General features: G+C 57.4%; 5 protein-coding genes across 5 annotated transcripts; 1 reads left to right on the forward strand and 4 right to left on the reverse strand.

Annotated features, from left to right (window-relative positions):
* Window positions 1-75: 75 nt before the first annotated feature.
* sufA (iron-sulfur cluster assembly protein) lies at window positions 76-1,932 on the reverse strand. Its single transcript, XM_002949226.1, has 3 exons — window positions 1,484-1,932; window positions 1,200-1,325; window positions 76-740 (listed from the first exon to the last, which is right to left on the reverse strand). The coding sequence occupies exons 1-3, from the start codon at window positions 1,587-1,589 to the stop codon at window positions 505-507; spliced, it is 468 nt and encodes a 155-aa protein (XP_002949272.1). The 5' UTR covers window positions 1,590-1,932; the 3' UTR covers window positions 76-504.
* Window positions 1,933-2,004: 72 nt separating this feature from the next.
* Window positions 2,005-3,530, reverse strand: VOLCADRAFT_89557 (uncharacterized protein; the record flags this gene model as incomplete). Its single annotated transcript, XM_002949227.1, has 5 exons — window positions 2,005-2,147; window positions 2,448-2,682; window positions 2,941-2,993; window positions 3,126-3,226; window positions 3,439-3,530. The coding sequence occupies 5 exons, from the start codon at window positions 3,528-3,530 to the stop codon at window positions 2,005-2,007; spliced, it is 624 nt and encodes a 207-aa protein (XP_002949273.1).
* A 982-nt stretch (window positions 3,531-4,512) lies between these two features.
* On the forward strand, window positions 4,513-7,984 carry tubG (gamma tubulin; the record flags this gene model as incomplete). The annotated part of the gene is made up of 10 exons (XM_002949096.1): window positions 4,513-4,584; window positions 4,670-4,726; window positions 4,801-4,886; window positions 4,956-5,107; window positions 5,328-5,469; window positions 5,881-6,110; window positions 6,586-6,770; window positions 7,000-7,164; window positions 7,424-7,561; window positions 7,772-7,984. 10 exons carry the CDS (start codon window positions 4,513-4,515, stop codon window positions 7,982-7,984), a joined length of 1,440 nt encoding a protein of 479 aa, XP_002949142.1.
* Window positions 7,985-9,015: 1,031 nt separating this feature from the next.
* Window positions 9,016-11,414, reverse strand: VOLCADRAFT_89559 (uncharacterized protein; the record flags this gene model as incomplete). The annotated part of the gene is made up of 5 exons (XM_002949228.1): window positions 9,016-9,108; window positions 9,339-10,502; window positions 10,733-10,822; window positions 11,012-11,140; window positions 11,346-11,414. The coding sequence occupies 5 exons, from the start codon at window positions 11,412-11,414 to the stop codon at window positions 9,016-9,018; spliced, it is 1,545 nt and encodes a 514-aa protein (XP_002949274.1).
* A 1,990-nt stretch (window positions 11,415-13,404) lies between these two features.
* Window positions 13,405-16,493, reverse strand: ttlA (tubulin tyrosine ligase; the record flags this gene model as incomplete). The annotated part of the gene is made up of 6 exons (XM_002949229.1): window positions 13,405-13,689; window positions 13,957-14,131; window positions 14,527-14,658; window positions 15,149-15,262; window positions 15,503-15,591; window positions 16,254-16,493. Coding segments are annotated over 6 exons (1,035 nt in total), but the record flags the coding sequence as incomplete, so codon positions are not given.
* Between the last annotated feature and the right edge of the window lie 7,566 nt (window positions 16,494-24,059).

Genomic DNA, 24,059 nt, shown 5'->3' on the forward strand with positions numbered 1-24,059 from the left:
CAGCAGGATACCACCAAGGCTCAAATATAAGGGAATAACATCCCGATAGTGGAATGACAGACGCAAGGATGCTATAAAATTTTACAGTTCACGGATATTTTATAGCTTCTTGGTTGGTTTTGACCTGCGGTAGTGTCCCATGATATCACAACCCTTCGCACCGCTCGAGCACAATCAAATACGCGAGCAGATATGGCGCGTTATCAACCAACAGATACAAACCAGACTCCCCCCTCCCTCTCCAGAGTTATGGCAACCCCTACACAGCCATTCACATACCACCAGTCCGACTTGGATATGTTGCAGGGTACGGCCGCTGCATAACGCACTTGGCATGGCCATGGCATTCTGCACAACCTTCGGCCCCGCTCGTTTTCAGCTCTCGTGCCTGCTTTACCAAGTCGCGTACTGCTTTACCTAGTCCCGCCACCCACTCACCTCTGCTCTCGTTAATGTACAGGCCCTTGGGTCATAGGCCACGCAATTCATACGCTCTATCAACGGTCAAACACCGAAGGACTTCCCACAGCCGCACGAGTCGGTGGCATTAGGGTTATGGAACTGGAAACCGCCGCCAATGAGAGCGGAACTGTAGCCCAGGCGCATGCCAAACAGGTATAGGAGACTCTTTGGGTCCACTACTAGTCGAAACCCGTCATCATACGACATCACGTGGTCATCCTCGGAAACCTTGTCCTGAGTCTCGAAATCCATATGGTATGATAGCCCTGAACAACCACCTGCACCGAGCCAAGTTGAACGCTTTTCCCATGCTCCTTAAGACTGGACAGGCTAAATGAGGGGCCTTGTGGTAAAGGTGGCCCCCCTTTAAGGCTCTTAGCAACGATGCTTGTTTGACAAGCATGCAGGTGTGGCATATAAATTGGGGGAGGCGGCATAAGGGAGTAGCGGCTTTTTGCATGCAGTACCGGTATTCACTGCCTTGGATCCCCGACACGCAGAAACGACTAGTGCGGATATAACATAGCTCCCCCCTCTCTCCCGGAAAAACGGTACATGTCTTAGCCACCATAAAAGCTGCTTGCTCATATCGCGGAAAAATCTTAGCCCCCATCGCTGCTGTCGCCTTGCTGCAAAATCTTTCTTTTATCTTTTGTGGGGCCTTTGCTACCTCTCTTGTGAAGTAACAAAGGCTCCTTCACAATAGAAGTCTCGGAGGAGGAACACCGAATGCTCACCTTGTTTCACGCCCACTCGGAGTAACAAACTCTCCTGGTTTTTGTGCTCAGCTCTCAGCTTTCTAAGCTGTTCTAAAGCCTCAGCTGTTAAGGTGATAGCGGAAGCCGGCGTTGTTACAGTTCCGCCTGTCCAAATACATAAGGAAGATCCTTGATAATATACTTTGCCACATTTCAGGAAGGGACATATCATAACTGCATAACTCAAAACAGCGGAGTCTACCTCTGCGAACAATCCACCAGAGAACCCTACAACGCCGAAAGCCTGCTATGGCCCTTCTCACCTGCAGCTGCCTCAACACGGATCACCCTAGCACGGACGGCCGGAATGGTGAGTCGAAGCTGCTTTGGGCCAGCCGAAACCCGGACTGTGTGCGCCTGAAGCAACATGACTACTCACGGTGTCCCTACAATACTAAGCCAAAGGTCGCTTTGCCCTGCTTCAACCATAAATATCTTATTTAAGAAAGACATTAAATATAAATGCAGCTCGCTCCTCTCACCATGGTTGTACGGGTACATATACGGACAGACAACGTTTGCAACATCCAACTACTTATTTGCGGGATCCGTTCCGCAACCCTGTAACAGGCGTCATCATTACGCCATGCTCTTGTGCTGGTTCATCAGACAACAGTCGTGATGTTTCGAAGCCGCCGAAAGATGGACTGCCACTGACTCCCTCTGTAGCCCCAGGGTGTAGGCGCCTGTTGTAGGCCTCGACACAGGCGTACACTGCACAGATACACAGCTTGCCATGAGTAACCGAAGTTCAAATAAGAAACAGAAGCAAGTATTACAAAGGCTACGACTTGCCTGCAACCATGTAAATGGTGACCAAGAGCAAGTGGTAGGTGAAGATCATCGGAAGGAACATGGCCGGCGCCTCATCCTCGATTGCCGAGGCGCTGTCGGGGAAGGTAAACATGTCGTTCCAAATCAGCTTCCCTGTAGGAGGGACACACCCACGTCATAATCACCAGAGGCCATGGAAACATGTGCACCAGCAAGAAACAGATACCATGCAGCGTTCGAAGACTCATCCATTTGTGGGGGGAAAGTGATGATGCGTAGCTAGAGGTCAAGGGATGGGTGGCACTGTGTGGAAGGGTAGGCTTCCAAGGATACGAGGTGAAAGACACCCTGATCAGTACCCCGGCTCTGCTAAAAACCAACGCAGAAGGGCAAATTACAATATCGCGAACTGTAGGGTTTGCTACCATACACCCTAGATATGATGAAACGCACCTCCGAACAAGACCGCTGCCGTTTGGCAGAACCACGTGCCCTGGATAAGCATGGAGCCCGCGCGTCCAGCCGTAAGCAAGAAGTTTTCTGGAAAGGCAGCTTCCAGCACAGAAAACACTGCGCCAGCCCAGCAGGCCTGCGCCAGCAGCCAGTGGACCGTCTGGTCCAGATGTCCGTTCTTCTCGTGCATACTAAAAAGCATGGCCTCAATAAGGAAAGCTCCAGATAATATGCCCTGGGTGAGCAGACGGCAAGCGAAAAAGGAAAAGGGCGTTATCTCCAGAACTCTGAACAGCAACAATTAGGTACCAACGAACAACGCCCCTCCGAGACGAGCCCCAGCATGCTCTGCTCCTATTCCCAGGTACCCACGTGAGTCAACAAATTTTCTTGTCCTAAAAAACCCTAAACGTCCACGCAATACGCCCAAACATATTTACAGTGGACCATCATATAACCCAATCACAGTGTTCCCGAGCAATGAAGCACGCACCAGATTTGTGCCAGCAGGGAACTTGACGTATGCACCGAGTAACTCAACGATACCTGGCAAGGAATTGATTGGGCAAGGTTGTATGCAAGTTCGTTGTCTGGAAACTAAGGCAGTGGGTATGCCATGCCGTGTAACCCACTTCACAATGGATAACACGAAGCAAACTCCTTATGCAAAGCTCTCACCAGACAAGCTGAACCCCAGGTTCATGGTGGCATGAGACCACGAATTAAGATGCTGCGTAACGAGGCGGCCAGTCCGTATGCTCGCAGGGCAAACTAGGTACCTGCGCGACGATGGAAGGCGTTCAGTGTCATTTCGATACCTTGTATTCAGTCTGCGTGTCATACAAATAAACAGGATGACGCCGTGCCAATTGACAGCCCATTGCACCTCAAGCAAAGGGCCAATAATCCATGCTGTGGACGTTGTGTTGGCAGGTACGGACGGGCACCTGCCTAACAAAGAAAACTTGCACCATTCCACCATGAGGCTTACTTGTACCCTCCATATGTGATTTGCAGGATGAATAGAAGTATTCCGCCAATGGCCTTTAGGGCTGATTCCACAGGGTACCTGGAAAGGGCCATAATGCCCAATCTGGGTTAGAAGTGGATCCGGCCGTGGCTCGCCTAGGCAAACGATTGATGCTACATGTCATCATGCCCCGTGTGCTCATTTCACGGGCTGTCGCGGAAGCCCCGACGGCATGGCCCGCACATGGGGGACTCCACTACTGCTGCTTCCGGTCATATTCCAAACTTCCAACAGCATGTAACCTCCGGGATGAGATGTCGATCTCCTTGCATGATTTGCCAAGGCACACGTATACAAGCATGCATACCTGTTGAATTCGCTTAATGCGGGTATCATAGGCAGGAGGCCTTCGGTGGAGCGCGCCTGGTACGGGCGACCGGTACGCTGAGCCGTGACATGTCGCCAGCTAGCTGAAATGAACCACTGCGAATTCAGCACAAACCAGCTTCAATGTGCATGCTGGGTAGCTCAGAGGGAGGTTTGGCAGAGTCTAAAACTGATCAGACGTACATGCGTGGCCCAAATAAGGAAGATAATACCCGGGAACACATGGCCTTGTGTGTTGCCCTGTCGCTCGGGGATTGGCTTCCCCTCACAGTCCATCATCCCGCCCATGCCCGACATGGCACCGCTACCAGCCATTCCGCTTGTGTCATGGCCCGTCATTATGCATGCAACGTTTACTCGCTTGGACCTAACTGGAGTCAGGCACTGCTGGAGGTTATGGACTATTAATAAGGTTTACGCCGCGGCCGTCAACCGATTTTCGGCTTACACATCCCAAAATTTACTGGATTGCAATTATTGCGTAAACTTTACATAGAGTGGTAGCATACAAGCTGAGCAGAATGTGATTTGGCAAAATGTTGTACACAAATCGTACTTCCTACCTTTAGTATGCTGAATGCAGTGCAATCTCCCTGCTTGCCACCTCAATCTAGAATTCGAAAACGTATGCGTTGTTGCTTTCCGAGACTTGAACGGCATCGTTTCTGAGCAAGGCTCAATCTTCTAACAGTTGGGAATTAGTAGGGAATGCCCAGGGAGATAATCAACTTGCAAGTAGGGCAGTGCGGCAACCAAGTTGGCAGTGAGTTCTGGCGAAAGGTGGGCGTACTGTTGAGCAAACCGGCTGGAACAGCTCCGATACAATTGCTCAGCAGCTCCTTTTTTATTTCCTGCTTGTGGACAGCTGTGTCAAGAGCATGGCATAGCGAAGGATGGACGGCTTGAGGACTTCGCAACGCTGGTGAGTAGTTTTCGCGCCAATGCTGGTGAAGGCGAGCAAGCAGGGAGCTCAGGACCTAACCGCGGCACGCGCAGGGAGGCGACCGGAAAGATGTGTTCTTCTACCAGGCGGATGATGAGCAATACATTCCCCGTGCCATCCTCCTTGACTTGGAGCCACGGTGGGTTTGCTGGTTCACCCCTGGTAGCGGGTCATGCTTGGGGAGTTCATAATCATCCTGGATATGCAGGGTTATCAACGGTATCCAAACGTCGGATCTACGAAACCTATTCAACCCTGAAAACATCTTCATATCGAAGGAGGGCGGTGGCGCAGGGAACAACTGGGCGAGCGGCTACACACAGGGCGAAGCAGTACAGGAAACGCTCCTAGACATGATTGGTGAGGGTTGAACGTGATGTGCATTTTCACTAGAGTCATCGCACCTTCATACTCTAGCAGAGGGCAGGGACCCTTAGGTCCGGAGCAGAGACGACCGAACTGCACCAGCCCCGGTGAGATGCCCCGGTGAGATGCCTGACCCAATTCATACTTGGCACCGTCGGACTCGTCACCTTTTTACGGGATCCTATTGTGCACCAATGTTTGCGAACTCTACCAGATCGCGAGGCTGAGTACTGCGACAGCCTCGAAGGCTTCAACATGTGCCACTCCATCGCCGGTGGTACGGGCTCGGGCATGGGGTCGTACATGCTAGAGCTGCTCAGCGACCGATACAGCAAGAAGCTCATCCAGACATACAGGTTGGTGGAGTGTCCTGTGCGTGGGGGCCTTCTGTGTCCCCTCATCAGCTCCCGCATCAGCTCCCTCATCAGCTCATGGGAAGGCAAGTGCTAACCACATGCTTATTTGTCCCGCTGTCTTTTGCACTAACAATTACAAAGCTTGCTGATTAGGGTCACTCCGTAGCCGCGACGGTTGTGTATTCCATGGACTTTGCGGCATGCCCACGCTCTAAGTGCCAGATCCTAACGTCCCCTCTACGACATACCACGCGGTGAAGACCAGGTGCACATCCGTCAACTTCGTGGCTAACAACTTTACATGCAGAGGCCTTTTGGGTTTCCTTAATGGGTTGTGTCTGCGGGTTTCCTGCAGAATACGCCCGCGCATCACGTCTCCCTCCGTCTCCCTCCCACAACATCTGCATGCAGTGTCTTCCCAAATCAGTCCGAGTCCAGTGACGTTGTCGTACAGCCGTACAACTCACTGCTTACGCTTAAACGACTCACGTTGCACGCCGACGCGGTTGTGGTGTTAGACAACACAGCGCTCGATAAGATCGCTGTGGAACGACTACACCTGCATAAGCCGGACGTACAACAGATCAACAGCCTCATCGCCACGGTCATGGCTGCATCAACAACCACACTTCGGTACCCAGGTGCGCCAAATTGCTCCTCTGCATGTGCCTTTCGGCATTACTGGTAGGAGAACCAGGATTACGCCAGGGAAGTGCTGGTGGCATTTGGGTTTGCATGGTTGAGGAATGTATGCTGGCGAAGGTGCCCATGACGTTGCGCAACAGCGAGAGGTTTGCATGAGAGGGTATCAGCCATCAGGCCCGAGTGACACCCATAGTGCACAGGACCCAAATGCCGTGCTGCGGCAGGCGCCGCATTCCTAACTGAACTGTACCCCTGCAAGCGCCGCTGCCCTGGCGGTTTCATAGGACTGCTTGTTTTTTATGCATGTGCCTTCAAATTTCCATGTACGTTTGGGATCCGGGATGGCAAGGCGTTGTTCGCCGCAGGTCACTTCCTTCCCATCAACTCCCATGGGACGTTTTAACCGCCGTGCGCTTGTGCTCAAGCCCTTCAGCGCTGCTGTGCTGCCTTCCTTGTTGGCCTAATACTCAGGTTACATGAACAACGACCTAGTGGGTCTGGTGGCGTCGCTCATCCCGACCCCGCGCTGCCACTTCCTCATGACGGGCTACACGCCACTTACAGCGGAGAACGCAGCTGGGCAGGTCACATCCAATATCCGCAAGACAACCGTGTTGGATGTGATGCGGCGGTTACTGCAGCCCAAGAACATCATGGTGCGCCGCGTGCCCTGGTGGCACTCTGGAGCGTTCAGTAGCTGGCGGGTCCTCCGTTTTTGCTTTTCTTGAAATGCCATCGGCCATGGCCTCAGCCCGCTGCCGCCATGATGTCCTACTTCATCACTGTAAAGGCATGATGAAACATGTCTTTGCCTTGCAACATTTCCTTGTGTGGAGGCGCTCCGGCGTGAGCTGCCTTGTTCACGCCATGTCCTGCCCTACGCAGGTGTCGACGCATACGAAGTCGCGGGACATGAGCTCGGCCAAGTACATCTCCATTCTCAACATCATACAGGGCGAGGTGGACCCCAGCCAGGTGCACAAGAGCCTGCAGCGCATTCGCGAACGGCGCCAGGCCAACTTCATCGAGTGGGGTCCAGCGAGCATCCAGGTGAGCCCCTTGTCTGTCGCCACATGGGCCGAATTCGACACAGGTGTGGTGTGCTTCGATATTCGAATGGAACGGGTTGAGGCCTGTGCTGTGTGCATAGCGCAAATTTGACCGCGTTGCAGCGGGTTAGGGTTTAGTAATCCTGCATTTTGCATTTCTTGAGTACTGGCTTAGCGAAGCGAAGGCGCATTGAACGCCGCTTGTCAGGTGTCTTCCTGAAGCAGTGTATTGACTGATTGAAGGAACACACCATATGCAGGTTGCGCTGTCCAAGAAGAGTCCTTACGTGCAGACCGCCCACCGTGTGAGCGGGCTGATGCTGGCAAACCACACGTCCATCCGGCACCTCTTCGCCAAAGTGCTCCGGGACTATGAAAAGCTAATGGGTCCGAAGCAGGTGCGGGGAATGGGAACCTTACCCCATGCAAGTCAGTGTAAGGGAGGTGTTTTCAAATTACAGTGGTGCTGAACTCCTGTGTGCAGCTTTGACGAAATTTTATTACACACCCGCTCGCGTGTTGGTTAGATCGCCTTTCCCGTTGTAGCTATAGCTATCATATACAGGTTAAGCGCGGCAAATTTTGGGCCGAACGGTGTGTTACAGGAGCGACAAGCATTCTTGCAAGCGTACAAGGAGGTACCCCGTTTCGCCGACGGTGGGGGCACGGTGCTTTTGGAGGAGTTCCACGATGCGAAGGAGGTAGTCACGGAGTTGGCTTCCGAGTACGCTGCGTGCGAGTCCGCGGACTACGTGAGTAGTCAGGGCCGGGGCGCCGGAAATGGAAGCTCTCGCATGTGTCCCGTTTATTTGTGCGCCTGAACAGTGGTTAAACTAAGTGATTAAGCCTATGTTACTTTCCTGCTCCGCAGATCCAGCGTCAGATGATGATGTGAATCAGCCGAGCGGTGGCGAGCATGACGAGGCTATGCGAGCATTACGAGGACCTCATGCGGCAAGACACGGCAATGAATATATTATTTAAGTGAAGAATGCGATGGTTTACAGGCATATTTCGGCAGATGCGTTGGATGGGTGACTACCGGATGTAACCATTTTTTCTCCCGCGACTATCCCGCTATATATGCTAACGGATAGAATATCGTAGCTCATAATTTCTTGCATGCCAGATCACCAATCCTACCTATGGATGTCATAGTCAGCCTGCCTGCATTGCCTACAAGATTTGATCTATGCAACCTGATCTATGCATTAGTCAAGTCAAGCCAGGGTACAGGCATTGGTCAACTCAGGCCAGGATACAGTTCTCTATATTCGAAGGTCTCTGATCTACCACAGTGCAACAAGCTACTGCAGAAGTCATAGCTAACTATCGCACAGACATCTGCATCATGCTCGAATAGCGCACGCAATATGAAAGGACAAGCAAGGTTGTACACTGTGACAGTCAGTACTTGTTGTCCAGCCCGCCAGCCTCCCGCTGACTTTATCCAAGCCCTGCCTCACCGCACGTAAAAACACTGTAAGGCAGTTACGAACAGTTAAGAAGAGCTCGTGCCTTAGACACATGAGTTGCTGCAACCTAAGCCATCACGCAATACTACGGCTGTAGCCCAGCTCTATGCCGCCCCTTACTGCGGCTTCAGCCCAGCCCAAATGCCGCCTGTTACACAACGGCACAAAACCAGCCGCCAGGGAATACGGGACACCCACAAGCACGCAGAGCCATAGAGGATACTCGCAGACATCCGTAGCGTGCTTAAGGTTCTAAGTTGCAAGAGCGCTCCTTTCGTCGCGCAGCTTCATTCCTTGATGAAACATGGACTTCAACCAGGGACGGTTCCAACTGACAGCACGGAATTGAACGCTTGTCCAATAGTATGGTCCACCCTTCATAGCCCCAACCCTAGCGAATCTGGCCATGTTAGATGCTGCCGTGGCCACGCGTTGTCGAAGTCAAGCGGCAAGGCACCCCAACCGTTAATCTGCATGGCACAGCAGGCAAGCGTGGCAGCTCGTTACGATTAACAAATGCGGCTTAACCGCAGCTTGTAAGTTACCGAGTTGGTCAAGTGGATAGTAATCCATGTCGGATACAGGAAGAGGTCCGTGAACGAAAACACTTCTTGACAATGGCATGCAGGACAGAAGACATGCATCTCTAGGCACCGATTAGGGCGCATTGATTCAGAACCCAATAGATACAGCGCCTCACCAATTGCGACGGCGGCTGGTGTCCTCCGACGCGAGGCAAGTGCGGCCGACCCGTTAACTCTTGCAGCAGGCGCGGCGAGAAAGGCGACAAGGTGAGTGGTAGGTCCAACAACGGGTCCCGTTGCGGCGCAAAACCAGGCGGCAGGGCAGGCACGGCGTTTTGCAGCCCCCCGCCGTCAGTTTCGACAGCACCGATGATCCCCACGCCGTCCTGGAGCTGAGCTGCTGCCGTTGCATCACAAACCCCCGCGTCCGGCCCCAGCAAACCCGGGCCAACTAGGCACGAGGGATGTCCTGGCACTGCATTGCTCACTAAACTGTTGCTGTCAACAAGGCCGCCCCCGAAGGCCATGGAACCCATGTTAACTCCGAGAGCTAGGTGGTCGAACGGGTCCAAGCTGGACCCCGGTCCCGGCCCGGACCCAGCATGTCCCGTGCGCCGCTCGGCTTCAGTCACGGCTGCAACGAACTCGGCCTCGACGCATGCGGCATTGAGAGTGCTGACCGCATCGTCATGGGGATGTTCGTGGCACACTAATGCCGCACTGTCGTCGCCCGGGGCAGACAACGTGTGTGCGTGGATTCCAACGAAGCCCTCCACCTGCTCGCCGTTGGGACTCAGGTCGAACGCTTGGACAGGGTGGGACCGAAGCCTCTGGTGGCGATGCTCATGGTACACGTGCTGGAACTGTGTATGCATGTGGGCATGTACATGCTGGAACTGGTGTTGCTGGAATTGGTGGACAGTAAGGGCTGCCTCTGCCCCGATTTCCTGGTAGAAACCTGGGTGGTGGCTCGACGGTCCCGTGACAGGCAACGCCCCCGCCGGCCGTCCTATGACCTCATCCTTGGTTTCCACGTCCCCAAACCGGTCATTCTCCACATCCTCCTCATCCGAATCCTCCCGCCGCCGTTTCCGCTGCCGACGAGGTCGCTGCTGCCGTCGTTGTCGCTGCTGCCGCCGCTCAGCTTCCGAATCGGTGTCGTCGTTGGCTGCCGCGCACTCCGCACCTGCGCAGTCCGCATCTTCGCCATCGGACTGGACGCTGTAGGACAGATCCGGCGCCGCCTGGCGTGATGCCACAAGCACCACAACGCCTGGCTCCTCGCCACAGCTGAAGCCTCGCATATACAGTCCGCGCAGGTGGTTGTAGATGCCCGTGCCCTGATGAACCATACACGGACAACATGTGCTCGTCTACTCACAGGACCGTTGCGTGGAAGAATGGGTGAAGGCTAGTTGTAAATCGCTGGTGTGTTGCAAAGTGGCTGGGAACTCCCTTTGAGTCACGGATACATCCACCACCGAAACTGATGACCTCATTCCTAACTTACACGCATTAAGAGGAGCGACCCCTGGTTCAGCTGGTAACCTGTTTCAACGGAAACACTCACCTGGAGGCGATACGAAACGCAAGACGTTTTGTTGTTAACGTGCTTCTTGATGGTACATTTATACAGGTCTGGAAGCTTTTCACCGTCAATCTGTAGGTTGCGCGAGAATCGGAATATGGCACACAAAAAGTGTGTAACGCGCATATCTGGGCCAGAAGGTGATACTGTGCCCGCTTAACTGTAATGTAAGTGCCAAGCCAACTGTGGATCATGTTTAGGCAACATCCTGCGCATTGCGTGGATAACCTTAGTCGTGCTGCGTGCACCAGAAGAACACACCTGCAGCTGCAGGTTAACAGCGTATGAGTTGACCGCCAGGCATCCCGGAATCGCGGCACGCAGGTGTTTTCGCTTAATGTCAAGCTTGCACTTCTTGCTGAGCGGAACCTTCGTAGCGTTTTCCGAGGCCTGCGGCGCGACACATTACAAAGGGACTCGCGAATCCTCTTCTTGGGAAAACCGCAATTTGCATCCAAAACCACATTTGACTTTATTCTAGTATGATCCTCTGATCCGTGCATCTTAGGATGTCTTCGCCTTTGAGTTGGCAATTATACATGCCAACACTGGCAGACGCTCAAGAAATGACCAGACGACTCGAATCGTAACTTACCCTGCGGACAGGTCGTCCAGATGTCCCAGCTCGCCGCTGCGGCTGCCGCCCAGCCCTAAGCGTCAGCATCGTGGCGTCCTCTGCCGAGCACGCGCTTGCGTGCGTTTCTTTTGCTACAAGTCCAATCAAAGTTATATTTGGTTCAACAGAAACATGTTCACATCGAAGGAACGCCTGTCTCAGGCTGCAGTTTGTTTGTATGTGGGTACGGCGTCTGGATCCAGAAACAGCCTTAGGCCACAGGTCTGCAGCTAACACCTATGTAAAGACCTAAAATATCATATTTCTGCATTTGTCGCCTCTGCACTATATGTATCAGGTTACATGCCAGCGTCTAAGTGCAGGACGTAGAGCCATGCGAGATGCAAATGGCGAGTTTTAAACGTGCTATACCATAATGAAGTCACTTTTGTTTAAATATTTAGTTCACAGTGCATAACTACTTTGCTTTCGTGAGAGTCCATACGCCCACCGGCGGTGGGCTAAAATCACAACAATCGCTAAATAATGTCAATTGTCTTATTATGTCGTTTCTATCACATCTCTTAATTACCGCCTGGCTCGTAGAAGCCCCGTTTGCATTACGGTGGTACCTACTATTAGTCAGCGGCCAAAGACTGTGTCGTTGCCTAGACAAGATCCGTGGAGTGCAACCTTTTGCTGCATGCAATGTGCCTTTCCGCTAATTAAAAAGTGTAGGGGTGTGAGGTCCATCGCACTACTTGGCCTGTTATGTTGTCGCTAAAGCAGACGAACAGCGTACTGAAAACAGTAGGCCATATCCAGAACAACAGAATACTTAAAGCCGGGCGCATGGCACTGTACTCTAAGCAAGGTTAACAATCAGTTGGGATTTATCGGAGCTGTGCGAAGGGCCCGGCCCGCACACGTGTACCAGCCGACCTGCTCAGCTCTCCTCATGTACCGCTCCTCTCGAGTTGCTTCTGTATCTCCATTAGCATTTCAGACTGAAGGGCGTACAGCACACGCCAACATCCTCTCGACTAATCTTGGGGCCAGGGTCTAGGTCACCCTGTCCTAGCCCACGTGTCTAGCGCATGCGTATGTCATCCCCATGCCCCATGCCTTTAGGAGAACCTACAAAGGCACCGTACATCGTCGTACGCCAATGCATACCGAGCTGCAGCGGCCTTCGAACTTTGATGTATAAACGTAGGCCACCTCACCTGTCCCTGGTACCGCTCCCCAGTCCGCCACACCAGTCAAAAAGACATGCTACCCCACCAAAAGCCCTCCAGCCCCAACGCCGCCAAACAAAATGCTGCAGCGCTAAGCACAATGTACAACAAACTATGCGAGACGATTCCCCCAACAAAGACGCGTCAAAATCAGGGTAGCGGCCTTCGCAGCTTCAGCAATCGGTCATGAAACGGTGATGGTGCCAAGCACGTGGTGAATCCGCCCGTGCTTCGTGGCCGCTCGCCGTAGCGCCGCGGTAGAGCGCCGCCAAGCACGGCCTGTAGATCCGCGCAACACAGCTCCCGTTCCTCACTGGGCGTGCCGCTCAGCAAGCCCTGGTTGCCGCGCCGGCTGCTGCGACCTGCCAGCGCGGGGAGCCGCGCAGGAGAGGAGGGACGGTGAGACGCAATTTATCAAATGCAAATACCTTCACAAGGGCAACCCCTTCGGGGGAGTGGGGCAATGAAAGGCGGATTGCAAGGGACGGGGGATGAAGTCAGGATCAGGTGGAAAGGTTGCAGAAGGACCGGAACGGATTGAAAGTCCGAGGATAAACACCCCGGGAACCAAAGAAGACGGGAGCCCAACTGTCCACACTTTTGCGCTGCGGACTAAACACTCTGCCCACATTATGGGCCCCAGCCCAAGGGTTTTGCAATGCGGCTGTCTTCAAATCCCGCGCTACATGTCCGCACCCAGGACTTGAAAAGCGGCTGACCCTAACCCCGAATAGTTAGTTATCAACACTTCCGCAAAGTCAGGATGCATACCGCAAACGCCACGAACGTGGAACGTGTATAAAGCTGGCAACTACCGCAACACATGACACGGCGTTCTCGTCGGTGCCGTCTCAGCACAATTACTGCTCCCTGCCTAGATGCACCCAAGGCACCATCACAGCAGATAGGAGCCGGGGGTAAATACCTAGGTCGCTGTCGCTGCCGCTCCCATAGGTAGCCGCCACCGCTATACCCAACCTACTGGTGTTCGTCCGGGCGCGTAGAGCACTGCAGAGTGCGCCGCGGTCGAAGGGCAGCGGTGCCAGCAGCTCCAGCACGTCGGCGATGAGGCGGGGCTTGATGGCCCGGTCAAGCGGCGTATCCAGACCCATGCTGGGGCTGCTGTTCACCTCCAGCAGCCACACCTAGGGAGGCGCGCGGGCAGCGGACCATCAGCTCACGGGAACGGACTCCGGCAACCGGTGTCGGGCATAACTACTTCCCCCTACTACCCCAACCGCATGGCAGCTGTCCCACGACCTTGACTGGCCTGCTTGGCGGCCAGGACAGATATGAATTGAATTGAATTGTTACAGAGTGGGAGGCTTCTGGGCCACTTGAACACATTGCCATTTCTACGATTTATCACACCATACAACACCATCCACCAGGACAGATATGCATGACGGTACCTTGAGTTCTGCGTCGATCATCAAATCAAAGCCGAACAGCTCGAAGCTGTTGGGCGAGTGCGGGATGGCGTCCTGTGCGGCGAAGAGCGCTGCGGTGGCCACCTCACACACGCGCGACCACAGTAGCGGCCAGTCCACGCCGTGACGGGACAGAAGCCGTCGCAACGTAGCCAAGCTGGTTTTGGAGCCGCCCGCGGGTTCTGTGGGGAGCGATCCGTGGTGCGTTGCGGAGGGCGGGGCCAATGGGGGGTTTATTAGCCTGCGGGATGCCCCAGCAGAGTGGCGGCACCAACACGGATAGGAACGGCGACTAAACAGGGGCGTCCCGCGGGTGTCCAGTGTATTACCACCACAGGAGGGGATAAAGCAAACAAGACGGGACCCAGATACGAGGACAACGCGGATGGTGAGCGCATTGCTCTGCATTCGGCACGGCACAGCCCGTAGCTTTTTCCCGGGGCGTCTGAGCAGGTGCCGGGGGAGTCGGCCGCGGGTGGGAAAAGCACGCCGATGCTATCTGAGTGGCGGCGGGGACTTGCGGTTGGGTTAAAGATTGACGCAACCACCGACACACCTGCAGCCTGCAGGAAGGAAGGCAGCTGGCCCGCCTCCGCGCGGACGCGCTGCACGGACGAGTTAGTGAGGTGGACGTGCATGTTGCCGAGCTCCGCCTCGTCCAATGTGTACGGTAGTGTCGTGAACCTGGCATAACGATAATCAAGGGCAGCAAAGGTGCAGTGAAGAGAGCATGTGATGAGAGGAAAGAAAGTGGAAAAGTGGAAAAAAGAGGCCACAAGACAATGGCGGATAAATCCATCAGTCAAACATTGATTGCGAATTATGGTGGCCATCTTTCTTCAGAAGGACGCGCGCGGGAGGGCACCGTTTGTAAAGCAGCCGGCGGGGTGCTATATGGAGGCAGCCCTCCTACCATTTCTGCACAGCTTCTAATTTAATCGCGCTAGGGAAGCCAGGAGGAAATATTAACCCCAACTGGCCTTCCAGACTGCTCAGCGCAGGCCAAATCCTAAACGACCACCGAACAACACGGCTAAGGTTGTTCACATTGACCTTGATGAAAATACCCAAGCGCTTCCAGATGGTAGCGCCTCTTGCGGGTATACATCCGGAGACATGCACTCTTCACACATAGCCCGGCCGTGGGCACGGGCGCAGGTTGGGGTACACCCACCTGGCGAAGCCCTCCTCGTACATCCAAGCCTCCAGGGGGTTAAACGAGGTGACAAGCACGTACAGCCGAAGGTCGAACTTGTACCCCTCCACCAGAAGCGGCTCGGTGAGGTACCTGCGCTTTAAAGGGGGACAGGCACGTCGCGGCGCGGCTCTACCCAAACGGGTTAATGGCTAGAGAGGTTAATGGCAGAGAGCAATTCGCTCCAGCATAGGTGCGGGAGCCATGTGAGAAAGAATACACCAAGTAGCACGCAAACCAAAACCCCGTGGTGGCGTTTGCAGCCGTGCTAAGCCACATGGTTACTGCAACCCTTGTTCGAAGCTGTGTGACCCGTGGGTCGCCTTTTCTTACCTCTGCACCACCATTGCCTCCGCCATGTTGACCTTCTTGAGCGAGCTGATGAGGCTGATGCCGCGGCCCCGGGACAGTCCCACGGGCTTCTGGATCCACAGGTTGAGACCCACAGGCTGCCGGAGGAGCGGACAACCAGGAACTGCACGATAAGATGGTTGTGTGCCGGTGGAATCCTTGTCCACCTAACTCTAGGAGGGCGCCCTCGGCCCCACACAGGCCCAGGGCGGCGCATGAACAAGCAAAGTCCCGAGTATGTGTCGGCTCCTTCCGCCACTTTACAGATACACACATTCGCAAACCTTTGGCACTGGTCACGCGTGCGCTAGCAGGCACGCACCCACACAAGCAACCAAACACACGCACATGCTGATACACATACACGCATGTGCGTCATCCTCCCCATTTCCTTTCTCGCAGCTCAGCTCCCTGCAAGCTATGTATGCACTCACCTGCACGCACGTGGGTTCCACTCCGTGCAGCGCCCGCACAAAGGCCTCCTCAAAGGCCGCCGCCTCCTTGGGCAGCACGAAGGTGGTGGGGGTCAGCCGGTCGAACAGCGCCGCGGAACGACCCGTGTTGTGCATGGCCTAGAGGTAGAGCAAGGAGGGCGAGAGAAGGGGGCAGGCCGCCATAGGCATAGGATAGCGGAGAAGAAGCCCAGGAAACCCTGAAGTTGCGGAGTCATGAGGGGACGAGCCTGTTGCGGCGGCGGTTGCCTGCTTGGCCAGGCTACCCAGGGCACCTGAACAAGGCCCAATATAAGATGTTCAGAGCAGGTGTGGTGGGGGTTGAAACCGAGCTTCACCGTAGTTATTTCGACCGGTCCGGCCGGGCCAGACCAACGCACCTGGTACTTGGCCAAGTGCTTCTTGAGCAGGTCCTTCCTCGTCAGTTGCCGAGCCTCCGAGAAATGATTGACCCGCTGCCATACCAGCAGCTCGCTCACCGGCACCCGCACCTTGACACTCCAGCTCCATAGGACGTTCCACACGTGACACCGAGCGCCGACAGCAGCAGTGGCGCTCCCTCCACCACCACCGCTGGGGCTCCCGTCGCTATTACCGCTCGTCCCTCTGCCGCCGCTGCCCCCCGCCCAGACGCTGCCGCTACCGCCGCTCCCTGTCGCCGATCCGGAGGACCCATGTTGCCCTGGTCCCGAAGCCGCGTTGCTTCCTTGCGCCAATCCGCTGGACCCTGTGGCCGAGCCCGCGCGAGATCCTACCGGCAACGCCGTCGTCGGCCGGCTGCTGGGGTTGCTGCCGCCGCCACCGCCGGCGTCGTCATCAGCCGAAGCGTCAGGCTTGGCCTGCTCGGTCACTTGGTCAGCCGGGTCTAGCGCCCAGACCGGCGACAGCAGCTGCAGCGCCGCCACCACCACATTGCGGACTTCCGGATGTACCGTGTCGTCGATAATCGCCACGTAGCGCCTTGCCTGCGGCGAAGTCGGCGTTGGTAATGGCACCGGCTGCTGCTGCTGCGGTTGCTGCTGTGGCAACTCTGCCGCCGCCGCAGGGCCATCCTCTGGCATGGCGCTGGTCAACTGGCGGAGCTTCGCTTGCCACGCCTCGCACCTTGCCAACAGGCTGGTGTACCGCTCCATCAGGTCGAAGCCTGACGCGGCAGCGGAACTGAGCAACGCGCGTGACGGCGGCCGGCAGCTGCCGCCACTATTGCCGCCGGCGGCGCCGGCCACAGTCGCCACCGAAGCGGAGGACAAGGCGGCAGCGTCTAGCATGACCGGAAGGGAGCTGTAGCAGACGGTGAGGATTTCGTGAAACGCGCTGTAGTACTGCAAGTACGGTGTGGCGGCGACGGCACCGGTGGTTGCGGAGTCTGGGGAGGCTGACGGCGGCGACGCCGTAGAAGAGGCAGGGGAGGCAGAGGCGGCAAGGTTTCCAGAGGAGCCACCGCCGCCGCGGGGCAGCGAGGGTGTGCCGCTGGAGGAGGATGGGCCAGAACGGCCTGCGGAATGGGGCGGCGTGGATGGCCCCGGGGCCAGCGGCGGCCGGCGCACGGTTGCAGCAGCCATCCCAGCGCCGCCAGCTGGAGCAGCGGAACAGTTCGCGAGTGCTGATGCTTTAGTGCCCGCCAGGATGACGCCCGAGCGTGGCAGAGGTTGTGGCGGAGACGTTAACCCCGCGCCGCCGCGTGCAGAACCCACCCCGCTAGCGTCTCCCGCCCCATTGCTGTCGCCGTCGCCGTTGCCATCCGCTCCGTCGCTGTCCCTGGCTCCGTCAGCAGCCGCTGCCGGCGGCGGCGGCGGCTCCGCCGCCGCTGCCTTCCGTCCGTTGCTGCTGTGTGGCGCACTGCTCGCGCGCGGCGCCGCCGCCGTAACTGCGTCGCCGGGTCGTGAGCTTTGCCGCGATCCCCCACCGCTACTGCCTACCACCGGCGCACCTTCCGCGCCCCCAACACTCCTCGGTCCCTGCGGCTGCGCGTGTGCGCCGGGCGGCCCCGTGACGAGGGACTCCGGCGGCGCCAAGTGACCCACGGGCCGTGGCGCCCGTAGATGGCCACCCCTCACCGGGTCGCCATCGTGGTGGGTTGCCCAGGCGGACAGCGAGTCGGAGCTGTCCGCCAGGTCCCAGTCCGACCAGCGATCAACCTTCATAGGCGCGTCGGAGATCACCGCCCGGGCGAGCTGGTTCACTGCAGGACGCAATGGTCGAAAGGGAGGGGAACCCGGGACGGGAGGAAGAGCGCGGAGGCGGTCACGCCACGTGCCTGAACAGATATCGGTCCTCTCTTCCTGCACTTTGCTTTGGCACCTGAAGCACCAATGTACGCATCTCGGGAGACATGCGGCTGCCAGCTGTTGGCTGGGCGCTAGGCAACACCGAACCCAGACATGGGCAGCGGTCGAGGGGGACTCCAGGGATGCAGAGCGCCAAGAGATGCCGCGGCGGGTGGACCGGCTCGCTTCAGGGACCATCAGGCTAAAAGTAATCCTGCAAAAGGGCACAGCCTTACGCCTAAGACCATTCACGCTTAAGCACCAGCTGTCATCGACCTACCAAGCCCGCTCAGACCTACTACCCGCAGAGACGCACCTGAGCCTACGAATGCAGACGCGTCGGCGGCGCTACGGCCTTGTATTGCTGCTGACGCGGCCGCCGCGATCGCCCGCTGCCGAGCTGCCTCCTCATCTTCTTCTCCTCCATGCAGCTGACGGTGTCGACCGTTACCCAGGGCAGGATGCCCTGACCCCGCTCGGCTCCGCGTGCCAGGCGTCTCCGCGAAATCAGAGATGCTTCCAACGTCACTACCTGCAGCCGAATCTGAATCCGAAGACACCATGTCCGGCTCAGGCGGCCCCGGCGCAGCACCCCAGGCACTTCGCGGCGCGGCTGCAGCTGCTGCCGCTGCGACTGAAACCACGGCCTTAGGCTGGGCTTTTAATGTTGTTGACACCAGAGTGGGCTGGCCTGGCCGCGGTGTCTGTTGCTGCTGCTGGCCTTGCTGCTGCTGCTGCTGCAGCCCAGGCGAGGCGTGGGATGCCGACATAGTCCTCGGCGGCGAAGTCACGCTGAGTGCCCCCGTTGCACCGTCCGAACCCGCGGGTCCGGAGGGAGCGCTCCGCACGCCGCTTTGCACCCGCGCCGCATTGCCTTGCGGGCCAGGCTGCCCCTGCCTCCGCGGCCTTCGCTGCCCCTCGTGCTCCTGCTCCTGTCCTGAGTGCTGCGATCCAGAGCTGACGGACTCTGGGTCGGAGTCTGACATGGCGCTGTCATCGTTGCCACACTTACCATCCCTCCCCCCGGAGTTGGCAGCGGCGGCAGCTTCGCGCATCGCCGCTGACAGCAGCTCGCTTGACTCCTCGTCGGTCTGGCGGGTAGTGGTGGCGGCGGCGGTAGTGGTGGTAGTGCAAAGGGCCGTTGCGACGGTTGCGACGGTTGCGGCCGCAGTGGAGGGTGCTGCGGCGGCCGCAGTAGTGTTTTCGCTGGCTGCGACGGCTGCAGGGTTCATACATTCCCAAATGCAGATGCCGAGTTCGTTGTCGTGCACCGCATGCATGGCGCATGGATGGGCAAAGCAATCACGGACGCCGCCGGTAACGAGGCTCGAATAACCGCAAGGGAACGTCGGCACACGCGTGTTACGCGGGTGATGTTTTACTACATCGCACAGGAGCCTCCGGGGAGTGTCCGGGCAGCGGCCCGATCTGATGGCGTGGGGTTGCGGGACCGCTACTTTTGTAACTCCATGGCTTGCAAGGAGGGTCACGGCCTACTGACGTGTTGTAGTAACCTACCTTACGTGCAGCAAAGGCAAGTGCAAATCGTGCATCGTGCTGAATCTCCTGTTCCCTAACCCCCATTTCCCCTGTACCTTGACGCTTTCCGGTTCAGACGGCTCTTGGTGTTGCACCGCCGCCGCGTCTGCCGGCACAGCCTGGGTCCGTGCCGCCAGCCCGTGCTCCTCAGGCACCGCGTCCAGGTCCGCCGCCACAGGAGCTGCTACTGCTGGTGCTGCTGACGATGCTGCTGCTGCTGACCCTGCTACGGTGTCTGATGGTCCTGCACCTACCGCCTGCACTGCTGCCGCCGGTGCAGGTTGCACTGCTGTCGCTGCTGCTGCGGTGCTTGTAGAGGAAGCAGCTGGAGCCGCTGCCACCACACTTGAGGACGTCGCAGCAGCTGCTTTGCTGCTGCCATTACCTCCAACCGGTGCCCTCGCGGCGCCGCCCGCAGGCCCACTCGCCGCGCCGCCGGCCTTCCCGCCCTTGGCCCCGTCCCCCGAGGCAGCCACACCCTTTGACGCCGCGGCGGCGCCAGCCGCCAGGGCAGCGGCGCCAGCCGCCAGGGCAGCGGCGCCGTGTGGTGAGTTAGGCGATGCCGCCGCCGGCCCCACCGCGGACCGGCCGGCGCCAGGCGACGTCGCCGTGGTACCGGTCCCGGAGCGCCTTGGCGCCTTGGCCCCGGGCCGCGTGGAACTACAGGAGGACTCGGCGCCCAGGGGCGGCTGTTGGTGGTGACTGGAAGCGTGTGAAGGCGACACCACCACCACGGGCTTCTTCGCCGTGGGCTTTGGGGGCGCCCCTTTGCGGATGGCTTTGCGCGCCTGCGTAAACGTGGCGGCGGCACCGATGCATGCGTGAGCGCAGGGGCACTAGGAAGCTCCTAAACTGGGAACACACGCCATCATGATCCGCCTTTTTGTGCATTCCATAATTGCTGGCAAGCAGTGGAAGGTCTCATTGCACGAAGGAACAATTATCCCGCGGGCTTTGCTGCTGCCAGTTGCATGTCTCAGCTGGTGAGTGTATGTGAGTGTATGTGCCCAGGCGGTGCTCTCTACAGTGCAGACGATAGCGCCCCAAACAAGAATGATCAAGGAGAAGAGTACATGGCGAGATCGCAGGGGGATGGCGTATGTTGCTGGTGGGGGCCCTGCGCATTCATTAAGCCACATCACAGGTTGATGAAGCCACAGGTTTCACAGTCCCCCCAGTTGTGAAGCACCAAGGAAAAAGAAACAGCCTAGGAAGCCCCATGCCAGACGTCTCAAAGGCACAGGACTCCCCCTCGACCTCTGAATGAAATGTCCGTCCCGGTGGGTAGCTGTCCAAGCCTTTCCGGTTCTTCCCTATTGCCCAACCAGCTGGGAGGGGGTGCACAGCATCCGGTAAGCCGTACGCTCATTAACTCAGGCTCTTGTGCCATCACATAGTCCCCGATGGACGTGAGGAAGTACAGACTGTCCATTGTTCCGTGGCGGTGCGAACCATTCGCCTCGCGCCACCTGACTGAATCCAGGGAGCCCCTGGATGCTCAAGTGCTCGGCATGCCGACGGACACACACCTTCCGCAGCTTGCGTTGCTCCTCCTGGAAAGCCAGCATCGCCGCTTCCCAGGGAGTCAGCTGCTTGCCACCTCCAGCCCCACCACCGCTGCCGCCGCCAGCTGCCCCTCCCTCCGCGCCGCCGCCGCCGGCCACGCTTATGGTGCTGCCCTCGGCACCGAGCCGTACTGCCTTGCCATTGGTTGCCGTTCCCGCCGGCGTTGCCAGCCCGTCACCCTCCGATTCACTGCCAGCGGCGCTGCTGGAAATGGCCCCGCCGCCACCACCACCGGAGCCGCCGCCACCGTCGCCGCTGCTGCTGCTATGCGCTCTCCTCCTAGCGCTTCCCAAATCCGCCGGTGTAAGCATCGCTGCAACTGTGGGCGTCGGGCCCGGGGAGAGTGCTTGAAGTTGAATTTGAAGTGCTGCCTGGGGCTGTGGCGTTTGCAGTGCTTGAGGCTGGTTTTGCGGCTGCAACGTCAGCGCGGGCGGTGGCGGCGGCCGCGGAGGCATTGGCGGTGGCGGAGGCTTCGCCACTGCTGTAGGCGTCGGGACGCTCAGGTCGTAATTGCGGAGGAGCGGATGCACAGCGGATGCGCCGCCGCTGGCGGAGCTGGCGGCCGCAGGTGGTGCGGCCGGCGCCAGCACCGACCCGGATAACAACCCAGATGGCGGCAGGTTGGCCAGCTGAGGACGGAGCACCGCAGCTGCGCCTGCTGCGCCAGCAGCTGACTGGGCCGCGCTGGCCAGCTGCGTTGGCTGATTGTGCCGCATGCTTGCCGCCACCATGGCATTCACCGCCTGGGCCATGCCACCGCTGGCGGCCTGGGCGCCCAGCTGGTGAGAAAGCAGGAAGTGGTGTTGGCCGCTGCCGAAACCGTACGGCAAGGCGCTCGGTGCCGCGGCGGCAGCACTTCCGCCGGCTGCGGTTGCGACTGCGCCACTGCCAGCAGCGGCGCCACTGCCAGCCATGGCGCCAGCACTGCCACCGCTGGCACCGCTTGCTCCAAACGAGCCGAAGGAGTACAGCGCCGCGACAGGCTGTACAGGTTGTTGCACAACGACGGCGGGTGGGTAGGCCGCCCCTATGGGGCTCGGTGCGCCCAGTCCCAGGCCAGCGCCAACAGATGGCTGTGTAGTCAGGTGCTGTGGGTCCCAAATATCAAGTAATGGAAGCGAGACAATGCAGGTCAGGTGTTGCGGATAGACGTGTTAAGCTTCGGCAATAATTCTGCAAAGGACTTGGGATGCCGGAGGAAGCCCCATGCGGGCCCCTACGTACTCCGGCTACAGCACACGCTGCACGGGCCCGGCGAAGGTTACGGCCCATCCATCGCTTCCTGTGTACACGCAGCCCGCTCCGTTTTCCCAGCGATTCACCCACCTCTGCGGGAGCCAGCTGTTGAAATACCTTGAATGAAACGCCACGCTCCTCCAGCTCCTGTCGCACCGTGTCATATAGCATTTTGTACCTGGCAAGGGCACGCAGATGGTGCAGATGTTAGTAACCGGATGGGGGCTGGCAGCGCCCGAGGCTTGGCAGAGGCTGGGGCCTAGCAATGGCTCTTCTGGGTCAATCGCGCGTCTAGGGGGTATTTCGCTTGCGACACCCACTGGACATGGTTTGGGCCTGCCGCGCCCCTAAGGAGCTGCTGCAAGTTTCGTAGCTCCGAAAGCAGCTCCTCATTGCTGGCATCAAATACTTCATATATCTCCAGCATGTGGCAGACAATTTCAGGTGCAGCACCCGCGGGCCAGGGTGCAAACCTAGAAATCAGCCTAAGGCCAAATTATTCTTAGCATCCTCTAAAAAATGCCCATAACCTTGTCTTCCTGGGCAAACAGCAAAAATCCCATCGTGAGTCCGCATGCCATGCGCAAATTAACCCATTTTCCATGCTTAAGGTTACACAGTTCATTTCAACATCTCTGTAAGGCGTGTGGCATGAACAACAAATCTTCGACAGGTCTAGCCAAATTTTCTTGTCGTACACGGGCGGCAGTTGTGTGAGACCAGAGCCCAGCAGCTGTAACTGGTTAGATAATTTGCCATGGGTGGTCACGGTGGTCTCAATATTCTGCCACAAAAGCGCTGGAACGGTGAGCTTACAATTTTTTTCTACAGTATGTAATAATATCCTAAAGCTGCAACTAAAGGGGCGGCCCTTGGGAACGCAGTATATAATCGAGATAATCGACTTAAAGTAGCACAAGACGAGGCGAAGGCCAAGAAACAGGAAGATGAGGCGCGCGAGCGCCATGAACAAGCGGAGCGTGAGCACCGACACCAACTTCTCCTTCGCCATGCTGCTGCTGGCAACCATACGCGGGGAGACAGCCCGGAAAGAGGGGAGCCCTCGGCAGTTCATCTGGAGCATATTAACTTTTGGAAGGAAGAGGAGGCCAAGTTGCAACACCCGGAGAACGAGGTGGGGTCCTGGGTAGCAACTGTTAGCTCTCTGGTGTTCTTACGTTGTTACGACGTTATCGCACCCTGACCCCGTTGTTCATACGGCATTTTAGGCGTGTCCATCAGGCAAGTGGCAGGCGAACGGCTCAGCCAACGGCACACGAGCCTTATTTGCGTTACGCCTCCGTGTCGATAGCGTGACTGAGATCTCTACGTGTTCAGAACTTCTGTCCACGAGTACAAGTCGATCTGCCATCGCTATCGACCTGCTCGGGATTGCCTCCCGCTATGGCGAGCGTTTCGTTGGCCAGGTTTGAATCCAAACATAAAAAGATCTCCTAGTCCTAGCCTTCCCGCATGCAC

Source organism: Volvox carteri, assembly GCF_000143455.1.
Source record: "Volvox carteri f. nagariensis unplaced genomic scaffold VOLCAscaffold_13, whole genome shotgun sequence".
NCBI classification, from domain to species: domain Eukaryota; kingdom Viridiplantae; phylum Chlorophyta; class Chlorophyceae; order Chlamydomonadales; family Volvocaceae; genus Volvox; species Volvox carteri.

What these genes read in the sequence shown, in the direction of transcription:
- sufA (XM_002949226.1), bottom strand. Translation starts at nt 1,589, where the DNA reads ATGTTGCTTCAGGCGCACACAGTCCGGGTTTCGGCTGGCCCAAAGCAG. An exon ending in CCGTGTTGAGGCAGCTGCAG is followed by an intron (nt 1,326 to 1,483) that starts GTGAGAAGGGCC and finishes GTATTTGGACAG; the next exon opens with GCGGAACTGTAACAACGCCG. An exon ending in CCGAGTGGGCGTGAAACAAG is followed by an intron (nt 741 to 1,199) that starts GTGAGCATTCGG and finishes GGCTCGGTGCAG; the next exon opens with GTGGTTGTTCAGGGCTATCA.